This window comes from Drosophila melanogaster, chromosome 3R (assembly GCF_000001215.4).
Source record: "Drosophila melanogaster chromosome 3R".
Classification (NCBI taxonomy): Eukaryota; Metazoa; Arthropoda; class Insecta; order Diptera; family Drosophilidae; genus Drosophila; species Drosophila melanogaster.
In genome coordinates, this window is record NT_033777.3 from 18402980 (window position 1) to 18427244 (window position 24265).

Sequence of the window (24265 nt, forward strand, 5' to 3'; positions counted from 1 at the left end):
GTTTTTTTTTTAGTGCACTTTGGTTTGAGTACTAGTGTTGAGAAACAATTAGTTAATTTTGCTGACTTTCAAATCTGACACGTGAAGGTAAATAAATTCAAATAGAAATGTAACTATGGATCAGCGCTTTCCTGTAATTATTTATTAGGGTTGATTATCTTGTATAACCCTTTGAAACGGAAGCATTATCCTTAATCAACACTGTGTACTTGAACAGCTGTTTGGCCCGTAGTTGTAGGTACTATTTTTGAAAACACCATTGGGAGTTCCCACAAGACAAACAAATCCGTGCACCGTTGTATTGGATTCCAATCGAACAGCTGACATACCTTCGGGCCCGTTAGTTTTCCCGATCGCCCTGCATATGATACCATATCTCCCATTACAGCGCTGCAGCCCAATCAAACCGGTTTGTCGCCTTTCGACTTTTCGGTGGTCTCAGTTCACATCCATTTCCCCAACCAGTCCAATTGCTTTTATCTTGCTCCTCGAGTGTTAACGAAATTGCTTAAATCCACCCACATTCATCCTTTCATTCAGTTCGGCCTGGGAGTAGCAGCATGAAAAACGTTTTGGATGTCATGTCGATGCAGCAGCACGTGGAGTTGAACAAGGCGCAGACCATGAAGCCCATCGACTATCGGTAAGTTGAATGATCCAATCTAAAGATACCACCAATATATACATATCTGTGCCATCTGTGCCGCAGCAAAATGAACAAACCCGGCGTGGTGCCGATGTACATCTTTGAGTGCGCTGCCAAGTTGAAAATGAAACCGCTGACGGCGGCCTGTGCGGCCATAGTGTTCCATCGCTTCTTCCGCGAGGTCAAGGCCAGCGACTACGATGAGTTCGTGAGTAATATATGCCCCCAAAACGACCCCATCTCATGAGAAACTTTCTGGAATCCACAGCTCATTGCCGCGGGCTCGCTGTACTTGGCTGGCAAAATTAAGGAAGACGAAAGTGTCAAGATACGCGATGTCATCAACGTGGCATACTGCACCCTTAACCGGGGCAATGATCCAGTCGACCTGAACGATGAGTACTGGTCGATGCGGGATGCCATTGTCCAGGCTGAGCTGCTCATCACGCGCACCCTGTGCTTCGATCTCAACATAGATCTGGCCCACAAGTACTTACTCCACTACATGAAGACCCTACAAGACTGGGTGGGCACTGAGGTGTGGAACTCGGTGCCCATTGCCAAGGCAGCCGCCTCGTATCTGCAAGACTTTCACCACAGCGCCAATATCCTCAAGTACAAGCCCACCCATGTGGCCATTGGGTGCCTGTCGCTGGCCCTCCAGACCTACGGCATCCAGGTGCCGCTAACCGACGAGTCCGACGAATCCGCCATGTGGTACAAGCCCTTGGTCAAGGACTTCACCCGAGAGAACCAGTGGGAGATCATCGAGAACGTGATCGAGGTCTACAAGAACGAGGGCTTCCTGAATGCCACCTAATCGCTGAGAGAGACTGCCAAAACCATTCCTTCTGCCATCTGAACTTATTTATTTTCCCCTCGCCACCTCATAAACCAATCTCAGATACTACTAGACGTACATATGCTCAAATGTCCAATGCATTTACATCATGCCCTTGCCAAAACAAATAAATTGACCGGTAATGAAATGCTTATGTGATCGACGGGCGAAAGTACATTTACCTATCAGCGAAGACGATAGATCTAAAGTTTACAACTTATTTATACACTGATTCAATAAACAATTGTTCTGTGAAAAATGATATTGTTAATGGGTCTTTGGAGTTGTGAAATGCTTTAAGATTCTGAGGAAAAGCAAAAAGGTGTTTGGCGCTTTTATTTCAATCAAATTCATTATACTTTTAAGCTGTTAAAAGTTTTACAAAAAAATATTACACTTTATCAAACAAATTTAAATAAATCGCTCTGTATTTGATTAAATTCCGGGATGGGTGGCAACCCTTAGCCCCAGCCCAGCAGTGTTGACTAACGCAGGCATGTACAAAAACAATGCTAGTTCGTAAACAAAACATATTTTTTATACATTACTTGGCCAGAGCGAAAAAACAAGGACAATATGCGTAAGACGTGGGTGAAGCGAGAGAATATATACTTCAAGCCCTTCTACAAGCAGAAGTCGAAGATGTTCCTGCTGCTGATCTTCCTGGTCGGAATTTCGTTCATCGCGTATCAGGTGAGAGTCTCGCAAGGATTTTCCTGTGCACGGTGTTTAATGTGTAAACAATAACGATAGGCCTTCTCGCTGAACCAGCTGCCCGGAGTGCCTGCTCCGTGGAATCTGCAGCAGATCAAGCGCAAGCACCAGCAGATGATGCAGTCCCTGGGCAGCAAACAGCGCGACGTGGACGATTTCGATGGCGGAGGCGCCGATGCAGTTGCTCCGGCAGGCGGGGAAACCTCACCTGTTGCGGGTCACGAGGATCCCATCAAGATTGTCAGGTGTGTAGTAGATGCATTGTTGCTGGCTTGGGAAAATTCCTCATCCTCGTCTTTATCCTTTAGGGGCACACGGCTCTTCGACTACGACGCCTACAAGCCCAACTTCGAGGGCAAGTTCCGGTGTCTGGACGGCTCCAAAGAGATCCCGTTCGACCACCTGAACGACAACTACTGCGACTGTGAGGAGGACGGCAGCGACGAGCCCAGCACGAATGCCTGCGCCAAGGGGCGATTCTACTGTCGCTACCAGAAGCGTCACATCACGGGCCGGGGCCTGGATATCTACGTGGCCAGCAGCCGCATTAATGACCACGTGTGCGACTGCTGCGACGGCAGCGATGAGTGGAGCACGGCGACCAAGTGTCCCAACGACTGTGCGTAGTCGCAGGCCGACGGGACCCCGTTCCCACTCCCATTCCTCTTCCATCTCCTCCACCTGTGCACCTAGGACACCAATCTCAAGGATGAAGATGTCGGGCGGCGCATCACAAGCGATATTTTTTGTACGAGTACAATAGAATTGTAATTTATTTTAAAATAAGTAGATTGAATAAAAGAAACGAATTCCAAGAAACACAATGTGGCCTGTTCCAGTTTTCACATTCAAAGAATCTGATGGATTTAATGTGTACAATTTGTTTAAAACTATGTTTAATTTGGTGCCAGAGGAGCAGCTGCAAGATTAGATCTTTGTGGACATGTGAAAAAAAGAAGCTGCCATTTTATCCATATATGCTTATTCATTTTATTACCAGACTCACAAAAATCAGTAGAATTTACATTGGGAATTCCTTTTTTGTTTTGTTTTCTTTTTTTTGCTCGACTTTCTCTGCGCGATTTTTGGTTTCGAATTCGCAGCGTTTTCATTTATAATGTTCAATTTACATCTACGACCGTCTGTAATTTTAGTTAATATGGTTCTTCTTGCCTAAAAATGTTTTGTGCAGTTTAATCCGTAAAATGTACATCGACAAACTCTAAAGCAATTTTGAACTGCAAATTCTACAAGGTACGAAATTTTGTGTGTAATTAATTTTTCCCTTATATGCACAGTACGTCTCACTGGATTTTCTCTTGGTTTGCTTTCTTGGCTGGCTTTCTTGTCTTGTTTTGGATGATAAGCGGAAGCGGTAATGATCTCCACATCGATATACATAATTAGTTTAAGGAACGCGCGCCATCGCATTTACAATTACTTCTCGGATCTGAATTGGCAAAATTCACTTTATTCACTTGCATTTGCATTGAGTACTTCTTCTTTGACTTGCCCAGCACAATCAGAGAAAACTACGTCGTCTATGCCTGGACGAGCTGATTGCTATATTGCTATCGACGCTCTCGTCTCACAAATTTGATACTTTGCCCCCAGTTTGCGATGGAAACTGGGGATCAACCTAAGTAAAGTACATTTGTTGTTGTGGCTTGCTTTTTGCCAGTTGCAACTTAAAGTTAGCTTACGTACGCTAAGTAATACTTAATCAGAGGGCTTTGTGGGTGTGTGTGATTTAGATTTTAGGCTGGTTAGATTAATGCGTCTGTGCGGATGATGTATAAATTCATTGGGGTACTTAAAACATAAATTGCTTGAGACACGCTACGATTACAGTGCTTGCTCTACGATGTTTACTTTATATCATGTGCGCAAATCACAAATCTTTTCATCAATTACAAATAAATAGCATGGAGTGTTTGTATAAAATAAGAGAGGTCTGTAAAATCAGCATATATATAAATACGCATATATATAAATATATAGATATATATATATTCGGATTATGTATATTATTGCACTGATGAGATTTTGCTTTCAGTTTGGGACGAATTACAAAAATGCGATGATCAAAGATACAAAATACGAACAAAAAGGGGAATAAATAAATACATGTACAAAAAATGAAGGGACGAAGGGACTGGACATACATATAATATATATAGGACGTGGTAGGTGTGACTCCACTTAAGCTAAGTGCTGATGCTGCTGGTGGTTCTAAGAAACTTTCTCTCGTACAAGTACACATAGATATAGTTAGGCTACAGATCTAACGGCAAAGCGTATAATACAATTTCTGCAGTTTGCGTTTCGAGCGACACTGATGATGATGATGATGGTGGTGCGAGTGGTGATGTGAGTGGTGTTGGTGGTGGTGATGCCTGTGTGATGTTGCCGGATGGTGATGATGGCGCGCCTGTGGCGGCTGCTGCGTCTGCTGTTGTTGCATATGGCTGTGGTGATGACTATTTACAAGGCTCGCGGACGAGGCGCTCAGAGCCACCGCCGACGAGATCAGGGCCGCAGCCAGGCGCGATGAGGAGGCCAGCGCGAGCTCCGGGGCGGCAGCCAGCAGCTGCTGGTGGTGCTGGCGCAGCTGCGCCACCTGCTGACGCTTGAGGGCGGCGGTACCCTTGCGCATCGCATGCAAGCGACGCCTGTGGTGATGCGGATGCAGTTGCAGCTGTCACTTTGCCTCCTCGCCGGCTTCCAATAGATTGTTGCTCCCATTGTTGGTGGCGGCCACCGCCGCCGAAGACTGCTCACTGATGCCGACACCCTGCTGCTGCTGCATTTGCTGTTGCTGCTGGTTGAGCGCGTGGACGTGCTGGCAAAATGCCTGCAGCACCTCGAAGTGGGTCATCAGATTCGCTGGCTGGTTGTCGTAGTGCAAGTGCCGGGTGATCGGCGCATTCAGCCTACGTAGCATCTCCGTAAACAACTTCTCCTCCTTTCTAATCCAGGGTCGGCGATCATCCTGCACCTGGTAGGGCGTCAGGTGGACATGGATGTTCATGCCTGCTTAAAGACTCCCACTCGTTAGTTGACTCAACTTGGCATTTACTCTCTCTCCACTTACCCATCCGCGTTAGTGTTTCCAGCAAGCTACGGGACGTGATCCAAGTGTTCTTTTGGCCCCCATGGCCGCCATCCAGCCAGTACATGTCTGAAATCCGGGAGAGAAGGCGGCACATGCTGCTGTCGTCGGGCGTGAGCGTCTTAAGATAGTGGAACTCGTAGATGAACTATAAACAAAAAAGAAAGTGCAGATAAGTATGGTCAGTTGGGTATGGGCCACAATCCTCAGATACCGATTCAGCGTTTAGATTTATACTCTACACGCTCCATCGACACTTCTGCATAGGATTGAAGCTGGCGTATTGGCGAGTGGATCAACTAGGTAACGAACCAAACGCGACTCACTTGATTGAGCACGACGCAGCCCTTGCTAAAGCCAATCAGCACCAGCTTGGATTTGTCCAGATTGAGGTTCTCCCGCCACCACAGCGGATTGCTATCGCTGCTTGCCGTTGATGTGGAGGTGCCCGTTGCCGAGGCTGTTGTTGCAGAGGCAGCGGAAGCCTGCCTCGTACCACAATCGTTGTTGTAGTGCTCCACATTGTTGGTGGCATTTATCGCCGTTGTGGGAGAAGTCATCTTGATGGCTGCCGCCGTTTGCTGCTGCTGCTGGAGCTGCTGGTTGTTCACTTGCTCTTGGTGGTTGTTTACACTATCATCGTTACCGCCACCACCGATGTTGCCATTATTCCCGGATACATTGTTCACTGCCTCTGGCACTTCGTTGCCAACTATCGGAAATATTACTGCCCCATCCGCGTCCACTGTGATATTCTCCTGCACCTGCAATATATCAATGTCCATCTCCTGGCTGCTGTCGTTGGCCGGTGCCGATTGTGAGTTGGACTCCGAGGTGACCGTGGCGTTGGATAGCGTTAAAGCTGCGGCCGCAGCAGCAGCAGCCACTGCCGCCGCAGCAGCCGCTGCCTGGGCGGCCTGATCCAGAATTTCGTTCTCTGGTATGGAGATCAGGCGCTGCGATAGATTCTGAAGCAGTCTGTGGGGATAAACAATTGTTATTAATAAGAGCATTCTTGAATTGTACACTATGAACTTACTTTTCTAGATGCTGGAGGGCATGGTTCATGGGCGTGTGATCCGGAACTCCAGCGTTGTTGCCCCGAACAAAATTGTCAAAGCAACTGAATGTCTTGAACTCCATGCTGCAAATGAAAATGCGTTTATATTATTTATAAATTATTATTAAAATATGCAAAAACTAACCGCACGGGCCGGATGACGATGATGTGTGACCGGGGAAAGGCCTCGCGCAGAAGGATGGCCGAGTTTTCGAGGTTGTACTTCATGTAGCCCCGACTGTCACGGTTCGTCTCCATGCTCTCCGGGAAGTCCTGCACGTCCCCACCAAAATAGATTATGGCCGTGGAGTCCTCCGGCACGTGCACCGAGTGCTGGCGCACGATCGGCGGGCAGTAGACGATGTCATTGGCCCGGTTCTGGAATCCGGCCACGGAAAAGATGCGGAATGGGCCGGCCGAAGTGCTTGGCGTGCACAGACGCTCCCCGCTGCCGCCGCCAAGCATGCCCTCGAAGTTACGGATCCGCTCTTGCAGTTGCAGGAATTGATCAATGGTGAGCTGCGGGATCGAATCGGTTCATGGGGGATTACTTTACTTGGTGGGCATTAACCAATCACAGCATCATTTTCACAGCTTCACACACAAACGCTCTTTTTTGAAAACTTTCACAAATCAATATACTTTCGAAAGTTCTGAATAGAATAACTGATGATATAGACCACTTCTGTTACAGAACTATAACCCTAAAGCTAAATACGATCTTCTTATAATACACTTGCTTTTTCTTTAGTTCCATCAGAATAGAACCATTTCGGATTAGTGATGAAATATAAATCTAAATAAGGGACGTCCTTGTTTGAAACCCCTCCTAACAACCTCTTCTTATCCTAGTAGTAATCATCCTCGTACGCGTCCCTAGGATTCCCGCAACAGCCAACGAATCGCAGCCTGGTGTCCTCCATGCAAAGTTTGGCGTCCTCGCGCATCTCGCGTGCCTTTAGGCGCACCTCTTCGCGCATCAGGTTGCGACACATGGCCACCAGACCCATGCCCAGCAGCATGTAGACAAAATTGATGGCCAATTTGGAGTGCTGATCGGCGGCCACGGACTGTAGCTGGGCCAGCTCGGCAGGATCGGCTGAAATGTCCTCCTGCAACTTTTGCGTCGCTGCATTCACATCCGCACTGGTAGTCAGCGAGGCACCGGGCACAAAGTCGCCAAATCCAATCTTGCACAGCGAGGTCATGCAGAAGTAAAAGCTGTTCAGTAAGCTCCACTTCTCCCAATTGGCAAACATCACGGTGCCGGTGAGAACGTAAAAGAAAATGACCCACAGGCAAGCGGTCGACGGCACAATGACCTTTTTGCGTGTCATGCCAACACCACCCTCAAGGGCGTCCATTCGATCCAGGCGCGGGTGCTCCTGGGTGCAGTCGTGCAGTGATCGGTAGAGGAACTTAAACGATCTGGCCAGCACTCTGCCCATGTTGAGGAAGTACAGGATGTAGAGCGGTATGCCAAAGGTGGCATAGATCACGGTGAATCCCTTGCCCCACGGAGTTCGTGGCACCATGTTGCCGTAGCCAATCATGGTTATCACCGACAGGCAGAACATTAGGGCAGCCGGAAAGCTCCAGATCTGCTCTGGACTTCTGCCCACATAGCCGTGTTTGACAACTCCGGCTATTTGCGACTGGTACTCCCTCAGTACATCGTTCGTGGCCTCCGTCCAGCGTCGACGATCGATTATGTTGTGCTGCTCCGTGATGCTCCACAGCTGCTGGGAGCAGTTCTGACGCAGCTCCATCACATGGCCAGCCGTCTCGTCCACAAACTGGCGCTCGATGTGCATGAAGGCGAATGCTCCACAGATGGCATAGATCACGATCAGAGCGCCCACGCCCACCTGGGTGCACATAAAGGTGACGAAGTTGCGGCAGCAGCGTTTCACCCTTTTCCTCGGCTGGTTGCTCGGCGTAGAGGAAACACTCGATGGCCCCCCTCCCATGCCTACAGTTCCGCCGGGAGATGGTTTCCTCTGAAATTTGCTGGCCATTTTAGTCGCACATGGATTATATAACCGATTCCACAGATTCCGGATATCTCCCTTCTGGTCGAATGGCCTTTGAGCCCGACGATGTGCAATTAATTGGACAGTTATCGATTCTCAATCTGATTTAGAGCACGGCGGCGAGTGTGGAAATCAGCAAGTTGTCTAAAAATAGACCCACGCCTTTGCACGGCACATTTTCCACAAGATCAAACGTGAGATTTTCCCGACTGCACAACCGATCAGCGCGGGCGCCAAAATTCAACTGGTGGAAATCTGTTTCGAGGGAAAATCTACCAAGACTCGGAGAGCAAACGAGCGGAAAAGCCAGTGGAAAGCCGAATGAATCTATGGAAAACAAATATTGCGGCTCAGATATTTATGCCAGCAAGTGCCCGCGGTTCTAAATCAGGCCATTTACGTCAAATTTATGGACGGGGCAATTAAGACATCACTGTGGTACAGGTGCAATATGCAACAATATACAATAATCTGTACTGAAAAATAGTTACGATTAAGCATCTTATTATCATATAGTACTTCAATTAATTGATAACGATTTTGTAGAAATTTCATTGAAATAACTATTGATATGTTAGGATGTCATAATAACTAATGAGTAATCATTAGGTTTTTATCATTTTAGTACAGTGAGTACAGTACAGAGAGTATTGAATTGGAGAAAACTATTTAATGTAGCTATTCGTATGGTCCTAAATCAAGATTTAACCGATTTTATCTTGGCAAAACTAATTCTGCAAAGTTATCTGCTTGGAATAAAAGTGCTGATACACATATTCCCCTGACAATTTCCTGCAATTAAGCAAATCCGAAAGATACAGCCTGGTAGTGTTGGTCATAAAATTTCGGCACTTTGATTGACGACGGGTGTGTGTGGTGGAGCAGACGGCGCGAGAGCTTTTGGGAATCTCGGAATTGAAAACGGAATCAGAATTGGGCGCTATTTTTACGGCGCGGCGATAAATCAAAACGGGAAAGAGCATCCGCCATCGGGTAACAACAATAAAACGGGGCCCCCCAAACAAACTATACGTAAATATAAACAAAGAATTAAAAAACGAAAGCAGAGAACGCACTCACACACACAGACTCATACACGCACGCACGCATAGGCGGCTGTGCTGATAGAGAAGAAGAGGAAGAAAGATCAAATACGCAAAAACGGGGGGTGAAAATGCGTAGCGAAGAGATAGATTTTTTCAACACCAGCGCACTCGCATTCACACACACAGACACACACGCACGCTAACTCGCTGCTGCTGCTGCACACTCACACAAACACAGTTGAAATTTCACAAAAAGTTTATGCAAAATTTTCCGGCGCATTGCACTCTGCAATTACCGTTGCAATTCACCTGCACTTTTCCGCTACTTACGCTGTTTATTCTCGTTAATCGTTGCGCGTGAAAATTTTGGCGTTCTGGCTGCTCTTCCCGCGTATTTCCCGTATTCCCTCTTCGTCTGTTTTTCTTTTATCTTGCGTCTGTGTTTTCGCGACTAGAGCAGCCAGAACTATCGATGGCACTATCGGTGTTTTGTATCTGTCGATAGTTGCGGCTATATGGTGGGGAGCGCATAACCAACACCTTATCTATTTCTTGGCCTTTCTTTTTTGCACATATGTACAGTATTTTTAAAAAGTTTTAAATTTAAATTTGTTCTTAAGCGCCTAATATGTATAAAATTGCTACTTATCGATAAATCAGTACACAAATCAATAGGTGGTCACTCTGACTACGGAAAAGCGATTGTTAGTGTGCCCAGTCATCGCGATTTGTATAATCGATGAGTTGCATATAAGGTGGCAACTCCAAATATTGGCGGGCTCGACTTAAATATTCAAAAATAGAGACACATCGAAACTATCAAGGAAATGTGTATTTAACATTAAGATATCGAATTATTGCGACATTAAAAGTTTTCACTTAACTTAATTTATTTCCTTTTTCTTTTTAAAATATTAAATTGCTACATTTCCTACCACATTATTGTTAATCTATATTTGCTTCTCAAGTTGCAAATAAATGAAATGAAAATAATTAAATCTATATATCAAAACTTGAAGTTACTTCTGTCATTAAATAGTTGTTTGATTTAAGCGCCCGATTCAATATTTTACAGCTATGAAATCCTTATACTCCTCTATACTAGAAAATAATTGTGGTATAATTTTAGTTTTAAAACAAAACCAATAACTTCTTTTAGTTCGCTTAATAGTTAAAGTTAGTCAAAAATAAATTGTATGTTTTATTTTGTAAGAAAAACAATTTTGAGTGCAATAAATGTTACTTTATTTTCCTTTATTTCATTTTATATTGTAAAAGGCAATGCTTGTTGTAAGTAAATCTTAAACCTATAAATTTTTTTTAGATTTTTAAAGCGCGTTCTTTCATTGGAGTTGCTCCTTTGATTCACTACATCGATGCTAAGACATCGAAGTAAATGTACTTCTACCTGCAAAACCAAACAATAGCTATTGAAATACCATATAATTTAGCTTACCGAGTCTGACCAATTACTTACCCCGTCACCGAAAATGGCAATCCGCAGAGGTTTTTGTAGCTGAAAAATGCAATTTCCGCCCACAACTCCGACCCAAACCCCAAATCCAAGGGCTCCGAACCCAAAATCGAACCCAAACCTAACGATTTGAATTGTGCTTCCAAGGGAGGGACGAGGTCATGAAGGGCAGAACATGAAACGAGTGTTGTTGATATATGTAATAATAATAATCATAAATTTTATTTGGTTTTATTCGCTGTTTCGCTTGACATTTAAATGCTGCTAGTGAATTATATTTTGATTTTAATTTGAATAAATTTGAAATATATATATTTGTTGCTTGATATATATATATATATAGATCTTAATGGATTGATTTATTTAAACTGGTAGACGACGAAAACTGTTAATAATATTTTTCATTGCTGCCGGTGTGCCGTGTGATTTGGCCACTGCAACATTTGTATTTGCATATTGATTAATTGAGTTTGTAACTGTAGAGGAAAATAAATTACAACTCGCTGTTGTTTGTTTTTTTTTTTGTATTTGCGCATGACGATTGCGGATCGTTTGCCATCTGGTAAATATAGTATATAGTATATTCCAGACCCGATTCGACAGAGCAACCCTATATCCCCCGATCTTTGGTGGCTCTCCTTTCAATCGGCCGATTACAAGTGGATGTATAAAAATATTTCGTTTTATGATTTATGCTTATGTTTGGAAAAAGGTTAGAAAAATCCAGCTAGACTCCTTCTTTTTTAGCTTTCTCTAGTTGTTTGCTTTTGGTTTCTGACTGCTTGGTTTCGTTTGTTTTTGTTTTTTGTTTATAATTTCATATTTATTACATTTTTGGTACATAAATCTGTGTGTAGTAGTGGTTTGCCTTAACATCTGTGCTATTTTTTGTTTCTTGTTTTTTAATTTTGCGGTAGTTTATTGGCTTAAAGTTTCTCAACTCAATCAACTTATAACTAAATAAAATTATGAAATCTGTGTGTACATATATTTTCGAATCGATATATATATATATATATATATATATATACACACGCACATGCACGTAATTTATAATTAGGAAATCAAATAAGATTTTAAAGTTAAGTAAAATAGGGTTTAAAGAATAACTAGAAAGTAATTTTATACATTTTGTGCTTTGGACCGAAAGATAACAATTTTGAATAGTTCTATAACAAAAATCATCTAAAGAAATACGAAAAAGGCAGCAATCTTAGCCAAATGTTGCCACTCCCTTATGTTACTTTTTATTTACTTTGTTTTTGTAAAGTTTTGTGCCGAAAATATCACATTTAATTTTATATTTTATATTGTAGGGGTTCATTTTCTAAATTTATTTTGCGCCGAAACATAATTTTGTCTATCACAAAATGTTTAAAATTAATTACTTTTGCCGTCTCTGCGGGTTATGGTAATCAAATTAGAATTAAACCGTCCAATTTCTTGCCAATCGAGCAGACAATTAAGCAATTTAAAAATATAATTTCTATAGATTTTTCCAATTATTTCTCCTTATTTTTTTTTTTTTTTTTTAGATTTTTGTGATATGATTTTTTCTTGTATAGCCCTCATATCAACTAACTTTCTTCCGCGTGATTTCATATGTGTTTAGTGTACTTTAACTAAATAAACGTGTGACCATAAATATAAAATATAAACAAGCTTAACAAAAAAAAGTGAGGTGGTTCAAGTGGTTCGAGCTAATCCTAAAATCTTCAACTTAACGCATAGGACAAAATCAAAAGTGTGATAGTGATAGGGAACACACCACACACACTAAAAAACAGAGGAAAACATTGGTAAACTATTGGCTATCTCGCCGATTCAAATTGGAACCGATTAAAAAATAACATATATGTATGTGGTACTTTATGTATAAGTGCTAACTGACTACGTAGACTAAAATTAAAGCAATCAACAATAAAACTGAAATGCATTTGAGGTATATGAAAATTTCTTTGTAGTTGGTTGAGTAGCCCTCATCCGTTTCCTACTCCGCAGAACATATCGGTTAACACTAAAATCTAGACATTACAAATTAAAGTAAACTAAAACCTAATGTGACCTTCGTATGAGTAGTATTTGTGGGTGACTGTTGCTGTGCTGGCTGATCCTCATCCTGATCCTCATCCGCATCCGCATTCGCATCCGCATCCTCCTTTTGCTGCTGCTGCTGCTGCTGCTGGTGACCCCGCGTGATGTGGTAGTGACCCCAATTTGCTGAATCGGCTCAAAACGATTCTCCTCGACTTTCTCTCTCTAGTATTAGTGTAGTTATTACTTTATAGTTTTTAGGAAACAACATTTAGAAACCTTCGAAACGGTTTGTTGTGGCTTTGGAAAACTTTTTTTCCGCCTCCACTGGCCCTCTATGCTGGGCATATCCTTCTCCTCGACTCGCAACTGAAACCTTTTCCTAATCTTCCTTAGTTATACACATTTATAAATTGATGGGACGATTGTGTCAAAGTTTATCAATAAGTTTAGTTAAGATTATCAATATACTTGTGTTTAACGCTTTACGTTTTGCCATAGCATAGCATCTTCGGTTTTCTACTAGTTTGGGTTATGGTTATTGCTTGGATAGCTAGTGGGTAATGTACACGACTGGACGACGACTAAATGCAAGAAAAATCCACCTAGAACTGCAGCGATTTACAATAAACTATCGCTGTAGCTGTATCTATTATTGCTGTAGTTGCTATAGTTGCTGACGTAGTAAGCTGGTTGCTGTTGCTGCTGATGCGGCTGATGCTGCTGCTGCTGTTGCTGCTCCTGCTGCTGCTGCTTCTGCTTCTGCTTATGATGCGGCTGTTGCTGCTGCTGGTAAAGCTGGCGGTGATGGGCTGCACTTGGGCCCCGGCCACGCCCTTAAATGGATGAGTTCAGCTTGAGCAGGCGATCCGGATGCTTCACCCGCAAATGGGAGCGCAGCGTATCGATCCTGCTGTAGGTGGCCGGGCAGTAGGGACACATGGACCGCTGGGCGGTGTGGGAGTGAAAGTGGTGCCAGCGATTGGTCACCTCCTTGCCGCAGGAGCGGCACCGCCACATGGTGCCCGGATCGCGGGACGGCGTGAACATGTTGTGGTACGACATGGTGTGATGCGAATTATGGCCAGCTGCTCCAGTTGCTCCGCCGGCTCCTCCGCCGGCTCCCACTCCGCCCGCAACCGATCCAGCTCCTCCGGCACTATTCGGCGCATTGCCCGATCCCTGATTGCCATAACCAAGCGCCGATGGGCCGTTGTGACCGTTGCCGGCGGCCATATAGTGCAGAGGATGGTACTCGCGTTTCAGGGCCGCCGACAGGTGCATCCCGAAAGGGGGCGGCGGGGGCGAGGCCGACGACGAGGTCGACAGGGGGGTCGACAGGTGGTGGCGGGCGCTGCTGCCTGCGGTTCGAGAACGAGAAAGAGAAGAACAGAACACACAACAGCCCGTCGAGCGGGACGAAAATCAGCCCAGAGAAATAGATTTCTTTGATTGTTTTGTTTTTTGTTTTTTCAATTTTTTGTTTGGATTTGGATTGGTTTTTTTTTTCGTATAATAGTCAGAGAGAGAGCGAGGGAGAGAGAAAGAGATAGTGGGTGGTGGGTAGGTGGTGTACTAGTGAGTGTGTGAGAGAGAGACAGACAGAGAAAGAGGGCGAGACAGAGATAGGTAGAGTTCGTTTTTGTGAGCTAAAAACAAATATACTTATGCGGCATAATGAAAAAATATCAAAACTAAACTAGAACAACTAAGAAGAAAGTACACAAAAATTAGGTAGTCCTTAAAACAAACAAACGTCACTAACTACAATCAAGCAACTTAGGTCAACGGAAAATATACATAAATGAGTGACTAACACAGGGGATATTTCGATCGTTTCTGCGTCTCCTCCTCACATATTTCAGCGTGCAAATGAAATATTATATTACTCTTTTAATAGTATAGATCATAAATTAAATTTAGAGATATATGTGAAGAATATAAATGCGAGCTCGTTTGCTAAAACTAAGCGTTTGTAAAATATTCGAACAGTGCGCGCGATAAGTAGGCAACACTTTTTGAAATTATCCTTTTTGCAATGTAACTTACTTATCCCAGGCACTGTTCGGTTACAAATTAACTTATGAAATGCCTCCGTTGTTTGTTCCTGCAATGTCATTTCTTTCGGCTTCGTATATGTATCATTATTATATAGTTTTATACAAATAAAATTATTAGTCACAATCGACGCATATGTGTAGATGCTTGTAAAAGTAATTATTTTATAGCACAAATGTGGGCAACAATTCTTGTATGATCAAATGAACATTTTCCCTGTACACTCGTATTGCTTGAATACCAATTATTTTCTTTTTTTTTTTTTTTTTTTTGGGTGTAACTCATTTGTGCAAAGAATCGTCTTAGCTTACACTTAACGAATTCGGGCTGAAACTGATACATAATATATATATATTCAAATAGATAAAAGTAGGGTACTCGTAGATGTGGAAAAGAGGTTAACAAATTCAAGTCAATAATATTATAATATTCAAAAAAAAAAACAGGAAATTGGGCCGAGGTTGAAAATTCTCTATGCGAATGTGTGTGTGTGTGTGTTTGTGTGTGCGCGCATGTGTGCAGGTGAGTGTGTTGGTTTGGTACTGGTATTGGTATTGGAATTGGTATATAGTAGAGTCCTTAGACATTAGTTCGACTTTTCATGGGCACCCCTAACATCGTTGGAAGCACAATTCAAAGCTCACAGCAGAACGGGATTCGGAGATTCGGTTTCGGAGTCAGAGGATCAAAAATAATAAAGTGATCACCATTTCGTTTTGTTTCCATAAAATTCAATTTATTTGATTTAGTTTTGATTTTTGTTTTGTTTTGTTTCATTTGTTTGTTGGTGTGTGTGTGTGTCTGTCTGTCTGTCTGTCTGTGCGTGTGTGTATGTGTGAGATTGGTACATCTGCCTGTTCATCAGTTATAGTTTTATGATTTTATTACGGTTTAGCTTGTTTTTGTTTAGTAATTCAATTTGTTTTCATTGAAAGGCTGCCATAATAGATAGAATGTTTATTAAAAATGGTTTTAAAAAATATTGTAATATATATTTATATGTGTATATATAAATTGTAACAAATGCTGCAAGCATTTCGTGGGCTTGCTTCAATTTGCTTAAACTTTAATTAAACTGATTTCATTTTTTTCTGCGTTTTTCTATTTTCGTTTTTTTTTTAGCTTTCATTGCTGCTGCCGCTACGGTTGTTGTTTATAAATAAAACTAAAAATAGTTTGTATTGCATTTATTATTAATACAAAAATTAGATTAAACTAAGTTTACATTGAAACTAGCACGTCATTAAAATTAGGGATTCAAACCACTTCTGATCGACTGCGAAAATGCTGTTAAAGTTGGTTAAACGAAGTCAAAGTCAAGGCAAAATCGAAATCAATTACTGAACTCAAAATGGTTCGAAAAGGCACCAAAATAAATATGAGAGTGTTTTTTGTTTCTTTTTTTTTCAAATGGGGCTGTGTGTGGTTTTTGGGTGGGTGGTGTTGGTGGTGGTGGTGTGCTCGGTAATTTGATAAGCTTTATGACATTTATTGTAAATAGACACAGAAATCGTAGCGAAAAGTTACCATTAACTAACTGCTCTGCTGCTATATCAGACGTATATATATATATATGCATATATATATATATATATATATATATTCATAATCATATTCATAGTGATATGCTAACACTTATTTTGTTTTCGGCTGGTGTCTCTACCCATTTTGCGACATTTAAAAGGACTTTGAATATCATTACTTATTTCCGCCTATTTCGGGGGGGGGCTTAGCACCGCTTTGTATTTACATATACTTTGTGTGTTTAGTTTTTGTGTTTTTTTTTCTGTTTTTTTGTTTTTCTTTATTCGCATAATTCAAGTGGTTGGCATTTGCGTGGTCTCGTCACCATCATTCATCATACATCATTCATCATCCATTATCCATCCTCCTGCACCTTAAACGAAAACTAGTCATATTGCACATACGATACGATTCAAGGAGTACTGGCCTCCTCTCGTTCTACTCGGTATACTTTAAAGTATATTTGGATTTAGCACCATTTTGCATACCACACAAATGATAGAATTCTTTCGATTGTTTTTTAAAAAAACTTCAACGCTCAACTCTCCTGCTTAATTAACATAATTTCAATTTGTAATGTGTGGGTGTTTTCATGTGTGTTTCGTTTGTGTGTGTGCGTGTGTGTTTAGTTTTACTATAGTTATCACATCATATAATAGATAAATTTCTTAAATTTTTGTTTAACAAAACAGCGTTAAAAATAAACATTAAACAAACATTAAGTCGGGGGCAGTATTTGATGTAGCATTATTAATAATGTAAATTTAATTCCTAAACATTTCATGTTAAGAAGTAGAACAAATAAATATTATGAATATGTGTGTATATAACATATAACTATATATTTCATAGACTTTAATTATGCACTAATTCCTTAGGCAATTAGACCTTTCTGTGTGTGTTTGTGTGTGTGTGTGTTTGTCCGCATATGCATATGCTCGTGTTTGTGTGTTCGTGTGCGCGCACCAATATCGGGGTTTTGGCAATCAATGTACAACAACAAATTACAAAAAAACTGATTTAAATATACATTAACTAGCAGAAATCGGGAAAGAATCACCAATCATATTTACACCGCAAGTAGAGTCTGCAAAATCAATATTAGCCCACGGAAGTGTGCATATAAGTAGGTAGCATATGTATTATATCATATAGACTGGATAACAAACTCGGCTACATGCATTGACAATTGGATCGATAGCGATGTTATCGCTAACTATAATACATCAGATCAGATCGGATTGGGATTAGATCATATAAGATGATCGGTTTGGATTGGATCCAGCGGCAATTGCTCACGTCGAGACTCATTCGCACACACTCCCGCAATGGTTATAAATAAATTAACATTAGTTTAGTATCCGTAATCAGTGAATTAGTTTAGTTTAGTTTTACTTTTAGTTTTAGTTAAGATTAGATTAGTTTAAAACTGCTTCGCTAAGATTAGGGCTACCGTAATGCATGTCTTCAGGGTCAACTAACATCGATCAAACGCACCGATTTGTACATCATAGATACATCTAAACTCGTATGCAGAGAATATCTTTAAATGTCGATCGAGTCGAGGAGTAACGCTATTATTCTATTTTACAATTTGTTGTTATTATGCGCAAAACACGACATCGATTAGATCGTAATTAATGTTACATTTATATAAAACAGTAAAATGGTTAGCAGCATAGAAATCTCTCGTTAAAATGTCTTCAATGTTCGGTGTTTGCTCCTAACTTCTTTTCATTTCCTATAGAGTATCAGAGTGGTTTCCGGGTGGGTTAGTGTGGGTGTTTGGGTTGGGTTGTGTGTGTGTGTGTGTGTGTCTGTGTGCGGGTGTGCACATACTAGTGTTAAATGCAACAACGAACAGGTGCAATTAAATAGAGAGAGAGAGAGAGAGAGTGCAGCCAAGGAAGTTGGCACTACCACCAAGAGATTTTGGCACAAATGTCTGACAGGTCCAACGATTTTAGTTCGTAAAATTTGTAATTCCATATATATGTAGTATGAGTAGCTTCGAAATACAATTAGTTTAAGTTTAGTTTTAAGCTTCTTTCTTTATGTGATTCTTTTATTGTGGGTTTTTCCTTGTTGTAAATATTTGAGTGCTGCTACTACTGTAGTTAAAACCTTTTTGCTTTCCACCCTCTGCTTTCAGCTGGCTGGGAAACCCTTTTGCTTGCCCCACGAACAAGACTTTTGCAATTAAAACTCCATTGCGAATAATTCTCCTACTATACTGTATACTGTATACTGTATACTATATACTGCATTCTGTATATAAGTGCGTGTGGGTGACTGCAACATCCGTATCTAGTTGAAACCTGGACAATGTGTCGCCTCCATTTGCACCGATCAGCATTGGATTCCTCCTCGCAGCCGGAAATGAAATGCATCCTCTCCTCTCCTTTCCAATCCTCTTCAATTTTCGCCTACATAATTGACAAACAAATTTGGCTTACCCTTAAATCGATTCAACATTTAAGAACTTATTCGCGTTTCTCGTCTAAATTACATTTGCTTTGAGTATCAATTGGTTGCTGTTGCTGCTGTTGCTGTTGCTACTCCTGCTGCCTTTTGTTGTAGTTCCTAGTGCTGTGGTTAGCATAGCTATTGTTATTATTATTATTACTATTAGTAGTAGTTGTAGTAGCTTCCATTTGATTGGCATTCGTTGGTTCGCCGCTGCGGTTGCTGTTACTATTGTTGTTTCTGTTGCTGTTGCTAATGTTATTGGTGTTGCTATTGCACAAAGTTTCTTGGGGATCGTAGGGCGCCAGCTGCTTCAGCTGCTCCATGTACCGCTCAAAGCTCAGCCTCATCTGCTGCTCCTCCTCCAGCTCATTGTCGCTCTCATCGATGATGATCGTCTGCGCAGGCGGAAGTTGCTGCTGGCGTCGATGTTGCTGCTGCTGCTGCTGTTGCTGCCGCATGTTGCCGTTGCTCATGCTGCTGATGGGTGACTGCTGCTGTTGCTGCTGCTGCTGATGTTGCTGGTAGTAATAGTCGCGGGCATAGAAGTTGAAGGGCTGAGCCTTGCGATGTGGCTGCTGTTGCTGCTGCTTGGGGTTGGGGTCATCGGGACGCCAGGCGCCGTAGTTCCAGCCCAGGTACTGACTGTATCATTCACTTGTGGCATTGTGCTGCTGCTGCTGGTGGTGTTGCGGCTGCAATTGCAGCATGTGCTGCTGCGCAAGGGCATGGAGTTGTTGTTGCGACTGCTGCTGTTGCTGCTGCTGCTGTTGCGACTGCTGATGCTGCTGCTGCTGCTGGTGTTGATGTTGTTGCTGCTGCTGCTGCTGCTGTTGCTGCTGTTGCGCTGCATTGAAGGCCGCCGCGGCTGCCGCTGCCATCGCCGCTTGGGAGGCCACCGCCAATTGGCTGGCCGTGGGCGTGGCAGCCGCCCCCACCGCCGACGAGGACATTAGGTTGTCAAACTTGCGCGTATCCGGATTGTACATGGGATGCTTGAACTTGCAGTGGGTGCGCAAATTGTCGCTGCGCGTATAGGTGGCCCGGCACAGCGGACACTCGAAGCGGCCCGGAAAATGGACGTGGTAGTGGTTGCGGATGTGCGTGACGACCTTGCCGCACAGCTTGCAACGGTGCAGGTTGCAGCCGCCCGAGAGGCGCTCGAAAGTTAGCCGCATGTGCCAGGCCTTGGAGCCTGCGCGATTAATTATATATTTAATTTATTTTCGATTGATTGCAATTGCATTCGATTTCGATTCGTTATTTTTGTTTATATCATGGGTTATTGCATTTTTCGTTTCGATTCGATTTGATTTCGATTTCGTTTTCGGTTTTTTCATTAATTTGTTCGTTCAAACGCGCAAAGAAAAAAAGAAGAGAAAAACAATGTTGTTGTTGGTGATTCACAGAAACAGAAAAATCATTTTTATAATAATTCTTAAACTGTATAATTAGATGGTTTTCATAGTCTGCGTGTGTGTGTTTGTATGTTTCTGGTGTGTGTGTGTGTGTGTGTGTGTTTATGCGTGTATGTTTGCTTTTCTGGTAGTAGATTCGTAATATCTGCTTTCTTTTTGCCATGGAAAGAATGATTACAACTGAAAAACGAATGATTGTTAAATCAATTTTGTTCATATCCCTGAGACATGGTGTTATATGGGGCAGAGACCTCTGCTCGGTTCGGGATTTTTGGATTATATGCATTTAAAATTGTTCGCAATCAAATTTTGTTACACCCAAAAAATTGGCAAATAAATTTTAGTTAAAAATTTCTTCTTTTTCTTTCATGGGGTTTCGAGAATTTGGAAACAGCACTTTTGAACGGGATGGGAAAATCATTATTGCTTTGTAAAAAAAATGATGATCGTCGGTGGCCATGGGTTCACTTAAAATATTCAACAAGGAGTAGTTATTTACAAAAATCGGTGGAGCGACTGAATTGGATATTGAGGAACCCAAACCATATTTAAAATGTATGTATGTTGTATGTGCAGATGATTCGTGTTCAGACACTTAAATAAGATCTAATTGTATAATGTACTGTTTATTTTTGAACAGATGATTGTGGGATCGGATTCAGTTTCGTTTTTTTTTTTGTTTTTAGCTTCTTTGTTAATTTCTTGTCAAGAGAGCCCAAGAACCGTATTAGTGTCTAATTTTTGTCACTGTTTTTCGAGGGGTTTTTCTTTTGAGGAGGTGATGGTGTTTCTTGTTTGGCAAATGTACAATAAGTTGGAGGGAGACAGAGAGTGAGCGAGAGGGTCGGGGGTCGGGGGTCAAGGGTCGAGGGTCATGGGTCAGTGGAGGGCCAAAAAAACGCTGATGAGGTTAAAAAATGAGACAAAACAAGTAAATTAAATGACTGATTCGGGATGAAGACTAACGAAATAACTGTAGCGCAGCAACGTGGATAAGAAAAGTTATATCGCAAACTATATATCGAACATCGAATGTAATTTATCGTTTATCGAACACATTTCATTCAACACCCCTCCTGCCTGACGGAACAAAAACAAATTTAGATCCTCGTCCAAAACAGAACGAGACAGACTGCATACAATATATATAGAGCGAGAACAAGACAGAGTGAGACAGACCGAGTTTTAGAGAGATAAAGAGAGAAATAGAGCTATAGAGTAGGATAGATATATCGAGTGAGTGAGTGAGTATAGGCAAGTGTTTTGTTTAACAGTTTAAATAACTAAAACAAATTTTCAATCGTTTGGCCAATTCCTGTTTTTTTTTTTTGTATATTCTTTAGTTTGTTCGAATTTGTAGCTTTTCGTTTTAGATAAAATCATAATACATAAATCAGATATATATATATATATTTAACTTAGTTAACATAAGTCTAAATTATAGGGAGAGGTATTTGTGCTTAAGTAGATCTTAGAAATTTCAACTTACCGTTAAGAGAGTGCGCTTGATGTTTAAAATTTTTATTTTAATTTTGATTCGTTTCAACTCGGATCGAAATAAAATTATAGTTTATGTTTATAATTATATTTTAATTGTGTTTAGTTGATTTTAGTACCTAGGGGACGATTGTTTTTGGTATTTATTGAATGAAAAGAACTGGAATTTGATTTGAAAGAGATTTATTAAGTAAAGTTAAAGATGTTAAATATTGATTTATCCGTTTCACAATATATGTACTTGTATGTATATCTGTATTTAAGTGTTAATTAATTGGATTCATTGCTTGATTGGTGACTATAGCTAATGTTTAAGTACATCTTTCGATAAAATCTGATCAGAATTTGTTCTTTAGCAAAGCACTGATTTTCAGCGGTTCATTTAATAAACTATTTATAGTATTATCAACTCCAATCAACTTCGGTGGGTGTTTTGCCAAAGATATAGATCAGCAGAGCGTCCAACTTCAGTAAGTCGATATTTATCTCTGGGGCTCTGGCCAAACGGCTTGAAATTGGACGCTATCTGAATTTCATTGCGAATTCGATCAGAAGTGAGACAAAATCGTGTGATAGCGTAATAGAGATAGAAAAATATTTAATCCCGATATAATTCTTGACTCTGGTTTAAATATCGCTTTTAATTTCCTCACTCGTTGCTTTCTGTTGCAATTTATATTGTATTATTCAACTATCTGTTTTTGCGACCTTAGGGCCTATGGACTAGAAGAGAGTTTAGCTAATATGGCACAAAATGACACGAACAAAAATAATTAGTCAACATTCACTACAGCACATGTTAAGTTAGTAAAAATAATAATAATAACTGACGCGGATATCGATTGGAATTCTACATATAATACTTGTCAAAGTTCCTCCACTGAGTACTGGTCGCGGTATTTCTATATCGATATAATAATCCATTTGATTGGCTAGTGTCCTACGAAAAAGCATCTAGAGGTTAAGACGATTTAACAATAAATAGTTCAAAGTCTTGAAATCAACTACGTGTAGCATAGGTTTTGTTTTTTCCTTTTTTTGTTGTTTTTTTTTTCTGTTTTCTGATAGGGTTTATAAATGTATAGATATAGATATAGATGTACATCCAACTGATGGCTGTTGGCTCCTCACTCTGGATTACGTATACGTTTGCTTGATTCTTGGTTACTTAGCTGTGAAAACCATTCGATCTGTTACTGATTTTTTGATTTGATTTGTTTTGCTGCCTGCCTAGAGAAGTGATCACATATGTACATAGTGGCTAAAGAATCGATCCTTGATGTCCGCATGCTTGATCTTACAGTGCGCCTTCATATTGTCCCTGCGAGTGAATTTCTGCCCGCAAACGGGGCACTCATGACTCTGCGGTCGATGGATATTGGCATGGTGCCAGCGATTGGACACGATCTTGTTGCAACTAACGCATCGGTATAGAGTGGGCAACGTGCCCGATAGCTGGACAAACAGGGTGGAGTAGTCAATGTTGTGATCCCGCCGATTGGCAGCCGCAGCAGCTGCCGCTGCAACCGCCGCCGCCGACGATGTGGATCCAGTGGAACTGGAGCTCGGCTGCGGCGAGACCGCTGACGTGGCCACCGAAGCTGGTGCAGATGTGGCTGATCCCGATGCAGATCCTGCTATTGAAACCGAGACTGAACCCGCGCCCGCACCTGCACCAGAGGCGCTTGGATAATGGGGTGAGCTCTGCGAGTGACTGGGATGTGTGGCTGATGGCGGATGCTGGTGGAGTTGGTGGTTTGCGTGGCCATGGTAAGTGCTCAAATCCAACTGCTGCACCGCTCCATTGCTGGCCAGGTAGGCCTGATTGTTGGCCACGGGCGGTGAGTAAGCCGCCTCGGCGGGGCAATCTATGAGGGATCGGTGGTGCGGATGATGCGGCGAATAGTGGGACATCATGTGCTGCTGGCGACTGCATCGTATGGCGCGCATGTTGAGCTCCTTGCACTTGTACTCGCAATTGTAGCCGCCATCCACATAGATATCCGATCCCGATCCGGAGGCCGCCTCTTCATCCGGATGCGGAGGAGCATAAACCACCGCCCGTCTGTACTTGGGCGGTGTGGCATGGTAGGCTGCCTCCTTCATCTCCTCCGGATCGTGCTCATTCCCCGCTTCCATCTCACGAACGTGATCCACAACGACCTCCTCGATAACGCCTGGATCGTCGTCGTGCTCCCGATGATTTCGATCCAGTTCCCGATCCGGATGACGGTCGTGCTTAATGTTAAAACACTTGACGCGACCTGCAAACATTTGCTTGGTTCATATTAGGCGTCATCACTGTGGGGGTGGGAGCTCAAGGGGTGGATATAGAGATGAGA

General features: G+C 42.1%; 5 protein-coding genes across 23 annotated transcripts in view; 2 read left to right on the forward strand and 3 right to left on the reverse strand.

Moving 5' to 3' along the window:
• The first annotated feature begins 46 nt into the window (after window positions 1–46).
• Window positions 47–1747, forward strand: koko (kokopelli). Of its 4 annotated transcripts, none has more exons than NM_169814.3 (4): window positions 47–87; window positions 541–643; window positions 710–854; window positions 915–1747. In NM_169814.3, exons 2-4 carry the CDS (start codon window positions 561–563, stop codon window positions 1464–1466), a joined length of 780 nt encoding a protein of 259 aa, NP_732341.1. In that variant the 5' UTR covers window positions 47–87; window positions 541–560; the 3' UTR covers window positions 1467–1747. The 4 variants fall into 4 exon arrangements, with proteins under 4 accessions (NP_732341.1, NP_732339.1, NP_732340.1 ...); NM_169812.3 differs by lacking the exon at window positions 47–87 and adding an exon at window positions 244–409; NM_169813.3 differs by lacking the exon at window positions 47–87 and adding an exon at window positions 244–339.
• Window positions 1748–1960: 213 nt separating this feature from the next.
• CG7685 (uncharacterized protein) lies at window positions 1961–3023 on the forward strand. Of its 2 annotated transcripts, none has more exons than NM_142467.4 (3): window positions 1961–2180; window positions 2241–2446; window positions 2510–3023. In NM_142467.4, exons 1-3 carry the CDS (start codon window positions 2064–2066, stop codon window positions 2826–2828), a joined length of 642 nt encoding a protein of 213 aa, NP_650724.1. In that variant the 5' UTR covers window positions 1961–2063; the 3' UTR covers window positions 2829–3023. The 2 variants fall into 2 exon arrangements, with proteins under 2 accessions (NP_650724.1, NP_001262710.1); NM_001275781.1 differs by having other exon boundaries at window positions 2259–2446.
• Window positions 3024–3084: 61 nt separating this feature from the next.
• Window positions 3085–9895, reverse strand: CG31122 (uncharacterized protein). Of its 3 annotated transcripts, none has more exons than NM_001369998.1 (6): window positions 9783–9895; window positions 6519–6892; window positions 6353–6457; window positions 5640–6291; window positions 5296–5461; window positions 3652–5234 (listed from the first exon to the last, which is right to left on the reverse strand). In NM_001369998.1, exons 2-6 carry the CDS (start codon window positions 6836–6838, stop codon window positions 4486–4488), a joined length of 1992 nt encoding a protein of 663 aa, NP_001356888.1. In that variant the 5' UTR covers window positions 6839–6892; window positions 9783–9895; the 3' UTR covers window positions 3652–4485. The 3 variants fall into 2 exon arrangements, with proteins under 3 accessions (NP_001262711.1, NP_001356888.1, NP_001163647.1); NM_001275782.1 differs by lacking the exon at window positions 9783–9895 and having other exon boundaries at window positions 3085–5237; window positions 6519–6881.
• On the reverse strand, window positions 7101–8652 carry CG10864 (uncharacterized protein). The gene has a single exon (NM_142469.2). The coding sequence runs from the start codon at window positions 8389–8391 to the stop codon at window positions 7222–7224; it is 1170 nt and encodes a 389-aa protein (NP_650726.1). The 5' UTR covers window positions 8392–8652; the 3' UTR covers window positions 7101–7221.
• Window positions 9896–11293: 1398 nt separating the features above from the next.
• The window catches only part of fru (fruitless), a 131314-nt gene continuing 118342 nt past the window's right edge, over window positions 11294–24265 (reverse strand). For 7 of the 13 annotated variants that reach the window (NM_169819.2, NM_001170177.2, NM_169820.2 and 4 more), the window contains one exon: window positions 22980–24187. In NM_169819.2, the coding sequence (NP_732347.1) occupies window positions 23166–24187 (1022 nt within the window). In that variant the 3' untranslated portion in view covers window positions 22980–23165. Of the gene's footprint in view, window positions 14322–15736; window positions 20204–22979; window positions 24188–24265 lie in introns of those variants that run through there. The other 6 variants (NM_169817.2, NM_169818.2, NM_001275783.1 and 3 more) reach the window with 3 other exon arrangements.